Genomic DNA, 13,015 nt, shown 5'->3' on the forward strand with positions numbered 1-13,015 from the left:
GTTTCTCGTCTGTAATTTGGAAATAATAATTTTTTATGAAGATTAAATAAATGCTTAGCATAAGGCTTATAAGATATGCTAACAGCCTCTGCTGAGTTCCAGAGTCATTCACAGCCATCTGGTAGGGGGTGTCTCTATCCCAAGTCACATATCAAAATGGTACCCTCCCCTATACTGTTCTTCCTCCTGTGTTTCCTTTTTTTTACATTTATTTATTTCAATTGGAGGCTAATTACTTTACATTATTGTATTGGTTTTGCCATACATTGACGTGAATCTGCCGCGGGTGTACATGTGTTCCCCCTGTGTTTCCTACATTAAGAGGATCAACAACCAGCTCAGAGAGAAAATCACTCACTTCTATTCCTGTAACTCTCATCTCATCTGTGGCAGTCAGAGTAGCACTTTTCACTGTAAAGAGTAAATAAACTGCCCAGCACGGTGTCGGCTGTACAGCAGGAACTCAAGAAACAGGGAAGCCACTCTGACGGCAACGGTGATGAATAAGGCTCAGCAGATGGACTTGACCAGTTAGATCAATAAAAACTATACATGTCTTTTGACAAATAAATTAGAGAAAATAACACAGTAAAGAAACTTCATCGCTCTAAAAAAGAAAAATGTACACGTACATGAAACATGAACACTTACCATTCCCGCAGCTCATGCATATGAAGGAAACGGTTTCGATACTCCCTTGGCAGCTCAAACTGGGATGGGATGGGGAACATGGATTCGTAGAAGTCCCTGAGGACAGCCTTCACTGTCTGGGCATCTTTATGATTGTGGTCAATGTTGTCATTCAGACAGACAAACTTCCTGGAGACAACAGAGACCCAGGGTTGTTATTGGTTCTTATGAGGATGATCCTTACCTAACAAAACAAGAAGTATGGATTTGGAATATGTTTTAAATGGACTTATGTCCCAAGTTGTGGCATTTACTGATACTGATAATGATTATTTACTGATAATAGTCTGTAAAATTTTTCTTTAGATATTTCTCTCCTGTAAAACAAAAAGAACTAGGGATGATAGATAATTTTGAATATGCCTTCTAGCTATAGGAGTACATTATTTTAATTGCTGTTTGGGGTTGGCACGTGCTCAGTGTTAACTGACTGAAGCATTCTGTTAACATCCAGGGAAAAAACTAGTAAGTGCCTACAACTGAGTTCTCTGAACTGACAGAGTTACAACAGTCATGTAGATAGCTGAGACAGAGATGGTTCCTTTTAGCTACAGATTTTATGAGATTAATGACTTCTTAATATTGACACGTCTCCAACTAGGCTGTATGATTGAGTTTCAGCAAAAAGTAGATTACAGTGGTGCTTCCCAACTTGTTTCAAGCTCCTTCAAGCCAAAAGTCAATAAGGTGAGGGCCCATTAAGATGGTCGGTAGGGATAACACCACTTTTGAATTACATTTAAATTTTGCTTTTACAATTTCATTAAGTATAATAAAGTCCTCAGATCCTGCCACCAACAGGAAATACAGAAGACACAGGAATACATTAGATAACTAGGAGACAATCAGAAATATCCAAGGTTCAGGAAATCTACAGAATATGTAATCTGATTTCTTCATGTGCATGCATTTTAAGTTGCTTTAGTTGTGTTGGACTCTGTGACCCCATGGACTGCAGCCTGCCAGGCTCTTTTGTCCATGGGATTCTTCAGGCAAGAATACTGGAGTGGGTTTCCATGCCTTCCTCCAGGGGATCTTCCTGGCCCAGGGAGCGAACCCATGTCTCTTACGTCTCCTGCATTGGCAGACAGCTCTATACCAATGCACATGCAAAAATGTATATGGATTAAAAAAAAAGAGAGAGAGAGATGGGGGAACCTATAGGCATAAATGCAATTAATGTACCTGATACCATTTCAAGCCAACAAAGTTAAAAACATAAACGCTTACAAAAGACAACGGGGGAAAATGTGTACAGGGGCCAGATAGGTTATCATGTTAAGGAATAAATAATGGTATGGTTATTTTCAAAAAATCCTTTTAATTTAGAGATATATACTGAAAATTTTACAAAAAAAAAAAAGGATACAGTGACTGAAATTTACTTTAAAATAACTGGGAAGTGGTAGTGAAGGAGTGGGTGTGTTCAGATGAAACAAGATCAACTAGTTGCTTCTTACTGAAGATGAGTAAGTGAAAGTTCCTGGCCCTATCTCTTCTTTAAACTTGGGGAATGCTTTCGATTAAAGGATATTAAAGAGTTATGTCCACCAGATACAGTGCAGGAGCCCTGACTGTTTCCTAGACTAAAAACAAACAACAGCTGAAAAGGGCCTTGGGAGGCAACTCGGGAAATTTGAGTAAAGACCATCTATTTGATGGTATTATTTAGTTGGTGTTAAGGTTTTTGGATATGTGTGAACAGTCCTATGGTATAAACGAGAATGATTGTGTTTAGAAGACCTGTGCTGTGATAATGAGGGTAAATTAGGGTATCATTGTCTGCAACTGATTTTCAAATGGTCCAGCAAATGAAAAACCAAACCTGTGTGTTAATCTGTATAGAGAGAAGAAGCGAGATCAGACATAACAAAACACTAAAAATGTAAGAGTCTGAGTTTATTGTACTATTTTTTTCAGTCTTTTTGTATTTTCAAAATTTTTCCAACAGTTGGGAAAATGTAAAGAAGAAAAGTATGGGTATGAGACAAAGAGAAGGTGTGGATACAGGGTAACCAAAGCAGACCATGTTGGGTACCCAGCACACACTCCCTCTCTTTCCCAAGAGAACTTGCACTTGGCTCAGCATTTCTCCCCCTATGAATTGACTCAACCTCACCCGACCCAGAGTCAGCTTCTGACTAGTGTGAGTCCCCACTTCACAGAGACTGGTATGGAAATGGGGGAGGGAACAACACATGACACACAGGGAGGGATAGTCCCCTGCCGCCTCAGAACATGGCTGTGTCTGCAGGGATATAAGAACTGTGGCGCAGGCCTGCATCCCACCTTGGGATGGAGTGGCACAAGGAGGGCAGCAGAGCCCAGATAATACCGCCTATCCCGGATTCCCTGTTAATGCGATAAACCTGTGCTTAACACCAGTCAGTCAGAAGGCAGGTTTTCCACTCCTGACTTTAAAGTGAGCCTCAGAAAAGTAAAACAGAAGAGCTAAAAATGATAAAAATCTGTTCAGGGTCATGGGCGGGATCTGAGCCTAGTAGACAATGCTGGAAAAGCCTGTCTTGACTTGGATCTTCTTAGCAAAACCCGAACCCTTTAAGTTACATGAAGATGTCTGTGAATTTTCTCACCCAATGACTTTTAAACTAGCACAAGACATGAAAGTATAGGGTACAATTAAAAATACTATGTTCTCACTTAGTTTTACTACAGACAACCTATGACTGGGTGAGTACATTACCAGGATGGGGGAAGCAAAAAGCAAGTATCAAAATTGGCTCTTAGTTTTTAAAAAATGAGAGCAGGGCATTCTGAATAGGAAGAGCATATACAAAAAGCTGAGAACTGGGTGGTTCTTAATTATTATAACTTATTGTTTTCTTAGCTTGTGGGAAATGTTATTTTGTAGGAAATAAAATATTTTATGAATATACTATGTAAGTATTAAAAAACATTTTCATTTTTCTTAAAATTCTATAGCCCACCCCCCCCCAAAAAAAAAACAAGAATGAAATTTTAAAGAAAAATTCCCTGGTTTTAAAATGCCCGGAAATTTTACACTTCTGATCATGTATAATTAAAATCATAATGTAAATGAGGTGCAACGGAAAACTTCCAAAAGCATTTAAAAGAGTCAGATGAAAACATTCAACTTCACATACCAATGGTCTTTTCTCAAGAAACTAGTTCTATTTCCCATTGAAATTCAAGACTCAAAATGCAGATTTTAACCAATTTTATCAAACTAGGGCAACTGTTGGAGGCAAGGCTGGAAATTTTCAGGGCTATGTAAACCTGAACACCTCATTCATTCCCAAAGAATGACTGCAGTTTTCTGGATTAATTTTCACAACTATGGTAGCATTCCTTTTTCCTCAGAAGCTAATTTGAACTTTCCTTTGAATTGCAAAGACAGGTCTAAGCACCACAACAACTTCTCTGGAAGCCCCTATTTCTAAAAATAGAAATCTATTTTCTGTAACAGAAGTATTATTTTTTTTACTATAACAAAAAGAGAGAAATTGAAATTTCTAAGAGTCCCAGTCATGTGGCCTCACCTCCCCCACAACGCAGTTAACCCTCAGCCTCGCTGAACAGTCATGTTGCTGGACTCAGAGATACCCATGCCAATCCCTGTGCATGGGGGGGCTGATCTCAACTCACAACTCCCATGTCTTAATTCAAACATTACCAGCACCATTATAAGTTTCCATCTGCTCCAAACAAAACTAAGGCACTCCTTTCTCTCTGGTACTACTGCCTTTTTATTCACGTTTACTTGCATGATTAAAGATATTTTCAAAGTTATGGGAATTCTCTGTCCATTCTATTCAACTGTTCTATAAACCTAAAATGTTCTAAATTCAAAACAAAACAGTACCTGGGGTTTTTCCTTATATCATCCAACTGGCCAACTACATGAGAAACATTGGTACGAATCATCTTAAAAGCAATTTCTTCTTCTCCCATGATTTCAAACCTAATTATCAAAACATAATGAGTGCAAATATGTATATTAATATGTAAAACAAAATTTCAATAAGAAAGTTTTATAAAACTTTAAAGAACTCAACATTCTCAGGAGGACTTAATCTTTCCATATTACTAAAGAGAACAATCACATATAAATTTCAAAGAATGCTTAATAGACAAACTACGGTAAAATTATGAAAATACCACACATAATTATTCTTAAACAGAAAATGTATACAGTACTTACCTGTATTTGTTTTTGTCCTTATATGCTTTGTGGATTTTATCAGTTACTGGTTTACAGTTGGTTACTAGGCTTTTAGTGACTGGTGGCTGTGAGAAAACACAGACATTACATCAGGGCAAAGCTTGGGGTGAGGCAAGGGAAGCATTCATCTCAACTGCAAGTTTTAAGGGGGCATGAAAAGATGAACCAAGATGAATCAGTGATCAAGATGAGTATTTTAATGCAACATTTTTTAAAACTCAAATTGACATACTATGGCCCACATACTAATTGTCTATTTTTAAAATAAAGTTTTAATCACATATTACTATAGTCTTATGAGTTGTTTTAATTTTTTCAGAAAGAAAAGAAATTTCTAACAAACTGTAATGGACGGGTCTATAATGATACTCATAGGCTAAGCTATCATTCTTATAGTCTAATTAGAAAACACTTTATCCTGTGTGTAATCACAGGTAACTACAGAAATGAAGCCAACATCTGGCTAAGAGTTCACTCAAGTAATGTCAGCTAATGCTGCCATTATTACTAGAGCTTGTACTCCAAACAGCTTATTTGCATGAGCCTCAAGACTAACTTGTAACTGTGAGCAAAGCAGCCCCTAGTTAATTCTTAGCATTCAAAGGATATTTGCTGATTGTAAACCTTATGCCAGATTATTTGGTAAAATAATAAAATACTCTGCTAATAAATGAAGATGTATGTATTTCTTAAAGAAAAAAAACCCAACACGCTAAAATCCCTCAATAACCTTTCATCATGCCTATAAAAGGGCAAGATGAATAACTGCATAGATCATCTTCCTTAGAAAAGAATATGCTTCTGTAAGTTCTATATAAGTACAGGGGATTGGCAATTATACAGTCTTACTAGGAAGCCAAAGTTTATAGAGAAGGAAAGAAAGATAAGTGAAAAGATGGATATGGAAATAAAAGGTGGTGAAAAGACAAGCTTGGAGAGTGCCAAAGCAGGCTAGACCTGGGGTGATGTCAGTGGCCTCTAAGGCAACCTGTCAACACAATCTCAATGTGGTCCTGAGGACAGTGAAGACCAGAGAGGCCTGGTGCAGAGGAAAGGCTGAGGGAACATGGTTTAGGAGCCCAGCACACTTCCTCCTCGTGTCAATGCTCTGGGATTGCCCACCAAGAAGATACCAGAAGGGACAAATCAGGACAGTCTGGAACTCATGGCTCACTGTTTCCCTCCTGGGAAAAGGATGTACCCAGATCTTTCAGAGAACTTCAGTTATCTTGACACATAATAAAGGGTGTTTTTAAACCAGGACATTGACATCCAGATGATTCAGAGTTGATTATATTAGCTTTGTTGAGGGTAATTCCAAATTTGGGGAAAACAGAAAAAAACTATCACTGTTTCAAAGAATGTCTTTTAGTCTACACAACCTAATTTCTTTTTTTAAACTGTGATTCTGTTCTCTCAGGAAGCAGGGAAAACACCTACAATGATTACAAATGTACCTTTTTAATTTTTAAGAACACACTTGTAAAGAACTACTAACATGTGTAACAGTCTGGGTTTTACAGAGCACCTTTCACTGTACGGGCCTAACATCCCAGAGAAGCTGCTGCGCCTCACGAGACAAGCTGCTGATCTGTTATCAGCCAGGCCTCCCAAGAGCCCACAACCAGAGCCAGTCTCAGACTCTGGCTGCTGATTCTTGCCTGTTACTCCACTACAGCAAACTCCCTTAGGCTGACACCAGGTCTTACACCTTATCTCAGTTTTATTGATTTCATAGTTCTGAATATTTAGACAGCTGGTTTTCAGTGACACACATCTATATACCAACCCGTGTCATATGCTGGACTAACTAACCAACACACAACCAACTATACGTATAGTTTGTCCGCATATCCCAACAGCTGTCAAGGTGCCCCTCACATGTCTCCTCATGGGTGGGCTTCCCTGGGCTCTGAGAACATGAGTGAGAAACACCATCCCTGCTGTGTGCAGTGAGTGCTAAACGAATGACTGCCTTCTTTCAGAAATCAGACTTGTAACTGATTCATTACTCTTCTCTACATTCATTTGCAAACATTTTGTCTGCAGATAATTATAGGGCTTAAACATTTGCAAGGTGGTCAATTTTTAAAAACACATATTATTTTGGACTTCCCTGGTGGTCCAGTGGTTAAGATTCCCACGCTTCCAACACAGGGGACACAGGTTCGATGCCTGGTTGGGGAACTAAGATCCTGCATGCTATGTGGCCAAATAAAATTTTAAAAATTAGGAAAAAGAAAAGAACTACTTAGGTTTGAAAAAACGTTATTTTGATTATGAAAGTTATCTATTCACTACAGAAAATATGAAAATACTAGTGTGAAAAAACATATTAAGAACTACCAGTAAAAAAAATAAGCCAGATACAAAAGACTATATGATTTTAAAAGAAAACTACCTATGATTTAACCCACCACCTATTTTGTAAACATTTTTCCGTGTGTGTATATATATATGTATGTATATATGTATCAGTAAAATTAACTGTAAGCATCACATAAATGGCTGTATTACATCCTTGTTCCATCAATTCTAAATGCACTTTTTTTTTTTTACATTATCATTTCTTTGAAATTGGGATGCATGTTACAATCAACAAAGTCTTCCAACCATTTCAGCCAAGTGGCACTCTAATACACTTGTGTGCAGATCATCTATGGCCCCTACTGGTAAGATCCAGAACGTGCCATCATCAAAGCAACTTAGCTTTGAGGAAAGATGGGGTTCAATTTGATGAGCAGGTCAGAATACTGGAGTGCATAGCCTTTCTCTTCTCCAGGCGATCTTCCCGACCCAGGAATCGAACCAGGGTCTCCTGGATTGCAGGCAGATTCTTTACCAATTGAGCTATCAGGGGAGCCTGACTATTTCCTTGGTTAATGTTTAATAGGATTGCTCTCCTGAGCAATGACTATACTCCAGGGTTACCTTCTGCCATCCTTAGTAAATGGTTGTCTGCTTATAGAATATAAGCAACTAATCTCAATATCAGCTTAACATCCATTAGGGAGGAAAAAAAGATATTTCAAAGAAAAATATAAATTATTCTAGATTTTTGGTGCTACTGATTTCTACCAGAGACCTATAAATATAGAGCCAGCTTCTAGTTTTTGAAGTGCTATACAGAAATGATAGTAACACCCAATAAGGATGGACTCTGTTTTACATAAATGAACCCACATCACTCACCAGATTCGGATCATAGTACGCTTCCTGAGTTGGCGGGATGCCGTTTAGCTGAGTGATATTAGCAGGAAGCATTTTCGAACAATTTATTAACATGTGTTCCAGACCTGTTAAATCCTAACAAAGCAAAAATAAAAGGATAAACCTTCTACATACAAATAATGCTTGTGGTTTTAAAAATACGTTAAAGTCACCAAAGTGTAAGTGCTACCTTCAAAGACAGTTTGACTGTATGATTCTTAAAGACCCACTAAAAAGAGCAGAATGAGACAATACAAACAACTCATCTCTGCCTCAAAGCGGAACGAACAGGACCGGGAGGCCCACTGATACCAGGAGAGCCAGGGGACCAGCAAATGGTGTCCTGCAGCTGGAACCCTCTTGACGCTCTATTCCTGAGTGCCCCACTCCTGGGACCAGAGGAGGCCAAGGCAGAGGGGGCTCTGCAACACCACGGGTCTGGCTGAGGGCTCCACTCAGCCACATCTGAAGCCCCTGAATGAACCTGTCATGAGAATCTTAAATGCAGTTATGGTCTGCCTCTTCTCCACCCAACACCATAGCAATCCCTAATGAAAGTCTTAAAAAAAGTCATCCTAGTTATAAAACACAAACTTCAAAACTGATTTTAATCCTGGGATTAAAAATGGACTAGTTGTGAACACCATCATTTACTTGTGCTTGCATTAAAGAGAAAGTATCCAATTTAAAAGTTTTATTTAAAATGTCACAAAATTTAGGGGGGAGGATTACAATACCTGCAAACTTAAAGGCAAGTCATGAATTCTGGTGGCCAGCGTGCGGATTTCTCTGTCAGACAGGATGCCAGATTGGTCTGTGTCAACTTCATCAAAAACCTGAGATATGTTCAGCGGCTGAACTGCACTCATGAGATAATAAAAATAAGAGAAGGCAAACTGCATGTCCTCAGAGTGGCGCACTTTGTGAAATGACGTTTTGTCAAATTCTTCAGGGAACCTGTCCAAATGTAACACATTGTGAGATCTGGATACTTAACGATATATATGGTACCCGACACTTGTGGCATCAGAATCTTGCTTCCCTCCTGCTGAGATAATACTTTCAACACACTAGTCATCAAGTGTCAGAGACATAGATAGAGCATAGCGAGGATGTGAACTTCAAGCTGCCCTGGCTCTTAGCCCAAGCAGAAAATTCAGACATAAGCGAGACTTACATGTCCTGCAGTTCCTGCATGACGATACGGTCAATCATGTGAGGCATGTGTGCAGGGACTTTCCGAGATGTGAATCCAAACTTGCTGTTTAGAATTTTGTTCACGTATCGGAGGGAATCGGCGAATGTGTCTTTTAGCTGCCTCCCCGTGTGCTTGCTGTCAGTAAAGTAGGCCAGCTGTGTCTTCAGTGACTCTTCTTCCTGAAAGGAGAATTCCACCCAGCACAGTGTTACATTTACTGCACAAGTGTCCTGTGTTAACAAGAGACGGGGGTACTACTTCATGTCGCGTGGAAATAACTAGTCACTGTCGTGTGGGGAAAATGAAATGAGCACTAAACAGGTCTCCTTCTGCATCCTAAGACCAGGGCTGATCTGGTCAAGTTCAGTGAGAGTATCGCAGACAACAGCTGTTTATAGGGTTTTCTTCAGGGACTAGTCATTGACCATGAGATTTCACAGCCCATTTCAATGCAACATTTAGAAAATCGATTTACAGTCCATTTCAGAATGTTTTCAATATGAAGTTATTTCTACTGGTAAAATCAAAGCAGCAAGGACTTGAGTTTTGAAGCCACAGGCTAGAATACAAAATTGGTTTCACCATATAACAGTGTTAATATTATGAAATGTAATAAAAAACCACTAAGAGGTGAAACTGAATGGGCAAAGAATATTGGCAAAGAACCTGAACACACTTTACAGAAGATGAAATATTTTTCCTTCTCAAACTGATGAGAATATAGATTGATATTAACTGCTTTGGTTAGTCTGTGGGGAAACAAGCAGGTTTGCACATTGCTTGTCAAAGGAGGAAGGGGTGCAATATAAAAGGACACATTTTATACACACTAGACCCTCTAACCCAGCAATTCTACCTATAAAAATAAAGCTTCCCCAAGAGTAAGACATATGTACAAGAATATTTATTGCAACATTAGGTATCTGTAATTGCAGAACACTGGAAACAACTTACAGCTGTTAAAAAAACAATGGCAGTTTGCCCACATACTACCACATCAAAGGTGACTGCAGAGCAATGTAAGTATAACTTCACTGCTCCAAAACAAACTATATAGTTTATATATCTATAGGAAAATATTTGAAGAATACCCACCAAGCTGCACATTCAGTGACTGTCTCAAGTCAGGAGATTAAGGAAGGAAGGAGGAGGGGACCTTTTCCTTTTTTATTGCTTTTTTTTTTTTGCATCGCTGCAATTTTTACCACAAGTTTATAGTGCTGCAATTCAGAAAAAAGGAGGGTGGTGGTGGTGGTGAGGAAATCAACGCAGGCAAGAACTCTGCAGCCCCTCACTCAACCACTAGTAAATGCTACCGTGTCAGGGACAAAAACACCCTGGAGGCAGTGAAAGGAATGAAACTGCATCCCCTTCACCACTCTCCTCCAGCCGAACGTCTGCTCAGGCTGTGCTCTATTCATGACCCAACCTAGGCCACAAGGTTTTCCCTCGGTCTGCTGACTCCTCCCCTTTTCAAAGGTCCCACACTTCAGTGGATCCTTATCACACGGCCATAGTTCTGGCCTCCCAGCTTGCTCTTTGAGTCTCTAAGAGCACTGACCCTACTGACCATCCTGCACTCCTCGGTGTTAGCAGAGGGATGGCGCTCCTGAGATTCACAAAGGACCCCCGGGCATGGTGAAGGCTGTGGTACAGGAGGGAGAGCTCCAACTCTGAGGATCAGCTCACACTCATCTGCTGTCGTGACATAGGGAAAGCTAATGAATTTGTCTGTGTCTTAGGCTTTCCATTATTGGAAAAGTATGCGATCTGACTGCACAAGGTATGCAAAAGTTTTTGAAAGAACATGCCAAATGAAGAGAAGATACCATCACTGCTCTGCTAGGAACTCAGGGTATGCCCCTGGCTGATCTCTTACTCACTCACACAAAGGCTGCTTCCGAAACTGCAAAATGGGGACAACAATAGCCAAGACCCTTACAAGGCACTTTTATTGTTAGAATTATTGGGAAGACTCCTAGAGGAGGAAATGGCAACCCGCTCCGGTATTCTTGCCTGAGGAGAATTCTTGCCTGAGATCGCCATGGACAGAGGAGTCTGGTGGGCTACTGTCCGTGGGGTCACAAAGAGTTGGACACGACTGAAGCGATTTAGCCACATGTAAGAAAAGCGCTGAGTTCAGTGGCGGGCACAGGGAAGTTCTGAATAAACGGTAGCTATTACTTTATCACCACCACTAACAAGGTTACTATTTTCCTGAGCATGGGAAGGAATAAGGCTGCATGTAACTTACATCAAGCAGATCTTGGAAATACTTTTTCTTCTCCCATGGCAAAAAGCCCAGGTAACTGTCTGTGTATTGCTGCAGTTTTCTTCCAGGTACTACTTCTTTGCCACCACGGTAACTATTGGCATTTTCCTCTATTTTTTTCTCTTGTTCTTTCTCTGTGATTACCTTTTCCTGTGTGTCCTTGCTTTCCAGTGGGAAAGTCAGAGATGAAAGCTTTTCTCTTGACATATTTCTGCCTCCGACTTTTGGAGTCACAGTTATTGCCCTGAATCTTGCTTCCAGGGGTGGAATCTGGCTCTGGGAATGGTTGTTCACTGTCATTGTCACTGCTGGAAAAGGCGATGACCCCTGAAGTCTTTCAGATGTTCCTAAGTTGCTTTTGTGAACCTGTTTTGCCAATGGGGCCTCCAAACCGCCATTTCTTTGCTCTGTCGTTAGAGGATGATTTACCGTTAAATTTCCATTTTGTGGACTCATCAGAAAGGACCGCAGCAAGGCTGACTTGGACAGGTTGTATCCTTTCATGGTGATGTCTCCATGTTCTAGTTGCAAATCCAAGTTATTAAGGCTCAGCTGGGTCTCTTTTGGAAGGAGTGAAATATTGACCTGCGGAATTTCCACCTCCACTTGGAATCTTCTTGTTGTGTTCACATCATGTCTCTTGACCTTAGGGAAGCGTTTTTCTTCAGGGATATCCTCAAACAAGATTTCCGCCTCTGGAAGAAGTGTTGTGGAGCTCATCAAACTTTGGTAAGACTTCTGGGTTGTAGAATTCCGTTTGGGCTCCTCCCTCGTGTCAACCTCTACTACTATCTGGATTTTGAACTCCTCATCATTTTTACCTTGAAGTGTGAGATTAAAATGTATTGTGGTTGCGTTCATTCCACTGTGCATTAGGAGGTGGATGGTTTTCCACTTATTGGCAATAGAAGCATGTCGGATTATTGGGTTGTCACTATACGCACCTTCGATCCCCTTTTTGGCTATTTCTGCAAAGCTGAAATAAGGCAGGCATTCACCTTTTGGAATAACATAGTGAGTCTGGTTTGGGAGAAGAGTTACTTTATACAATTCATGAAAATGATCTAGAGGAAAAAACACAAACATGACTTTTAAAAAAAACTACACATTTTCCCCCTTTTCCTTTAATTCCTAGGGTTTGAGTTTTCACTTTCTATGAGTGATTTTAAGTGGACTTTAAAATAATCAGAAATTCTACCACAAAAGCTATTGGCTGAGGGCTCTTTTGTACTTTCTGAAGCTATCACTATCATTGACATGGAATGCTGGGGCTGGTTCACTACCAAGGTACGACACGATTCTGGACAGCAAATCCCAATGGTCAACTTCTATAAAAAAATAACTTTCTGACCAAAAGGACCTTCGTTAATAATCCAGCAACAAGATCCAGTATTCTATCATGCTTATTTAATCAACCACTGGTCTCTTTTTATTGTTCCCA

The 13,015-nt window shown here is 39.8% G+C and overlaps 1 protein-coding gene across 2 annotated transcripts in view; it reads right to left on the bottom strand.

Moving 5' to 3' along the window:
• Positions 1–13,015, bottom strand: part of GNPTAB (N-acetylglucosamine-1-phosphate transferase subunits alpha and beta) — an 80,019-nt gene that overhangs the window by 4,842 nt on the left and 62,162 nt on the right. For both annotated transcript variants that reach the window (XM_055394089.2, XM_055394088.2), the window contains exons 13-19: positions 11,557–12,638; positions 9,282–9,481; positions 8,842–9,061; positions 8,087–8,200; positions 4,874–4,959; positions 4,535–4,633; positions 652–819 (exon numbers count right to left, since the gene is read on the bottom strand). In XM_055394089.2, coding sequence (XP_055250064.2) covers positions 652–819; positions 4,535–4,633; positions 4,874–4,959; positions 8,087–8,200; positions 8,842–9,061; positions 9,282–9,481; positions 11,557–12,638 — 1,969 coding nt within the window. The remainder of the gene's footprint in view (positions 1–651; positions 820–4,534; positions 4,634–4,873; positions 4,960–8,086; positions 8,201–8,841; positions 9,062–9,281; positions 9,482–11,556; positions 12,639–13,015) is intronic.

This window comes from Moschus berezovskii, chromosome 6 (genome assembly GCF_049115385.1).
Source record: "Moschus berezovskii isolate FMDL1 chromosome 6, NW_MosBer_1.0, whole genome shotgun sequence".
NCBI classification, from domain to species: domain Eukaryota; kingdom Metazoa; phylum Chordata; class Mammalia; order Artiodactyla; family Moschidae; genus Moschus; species Moschus berezovskii.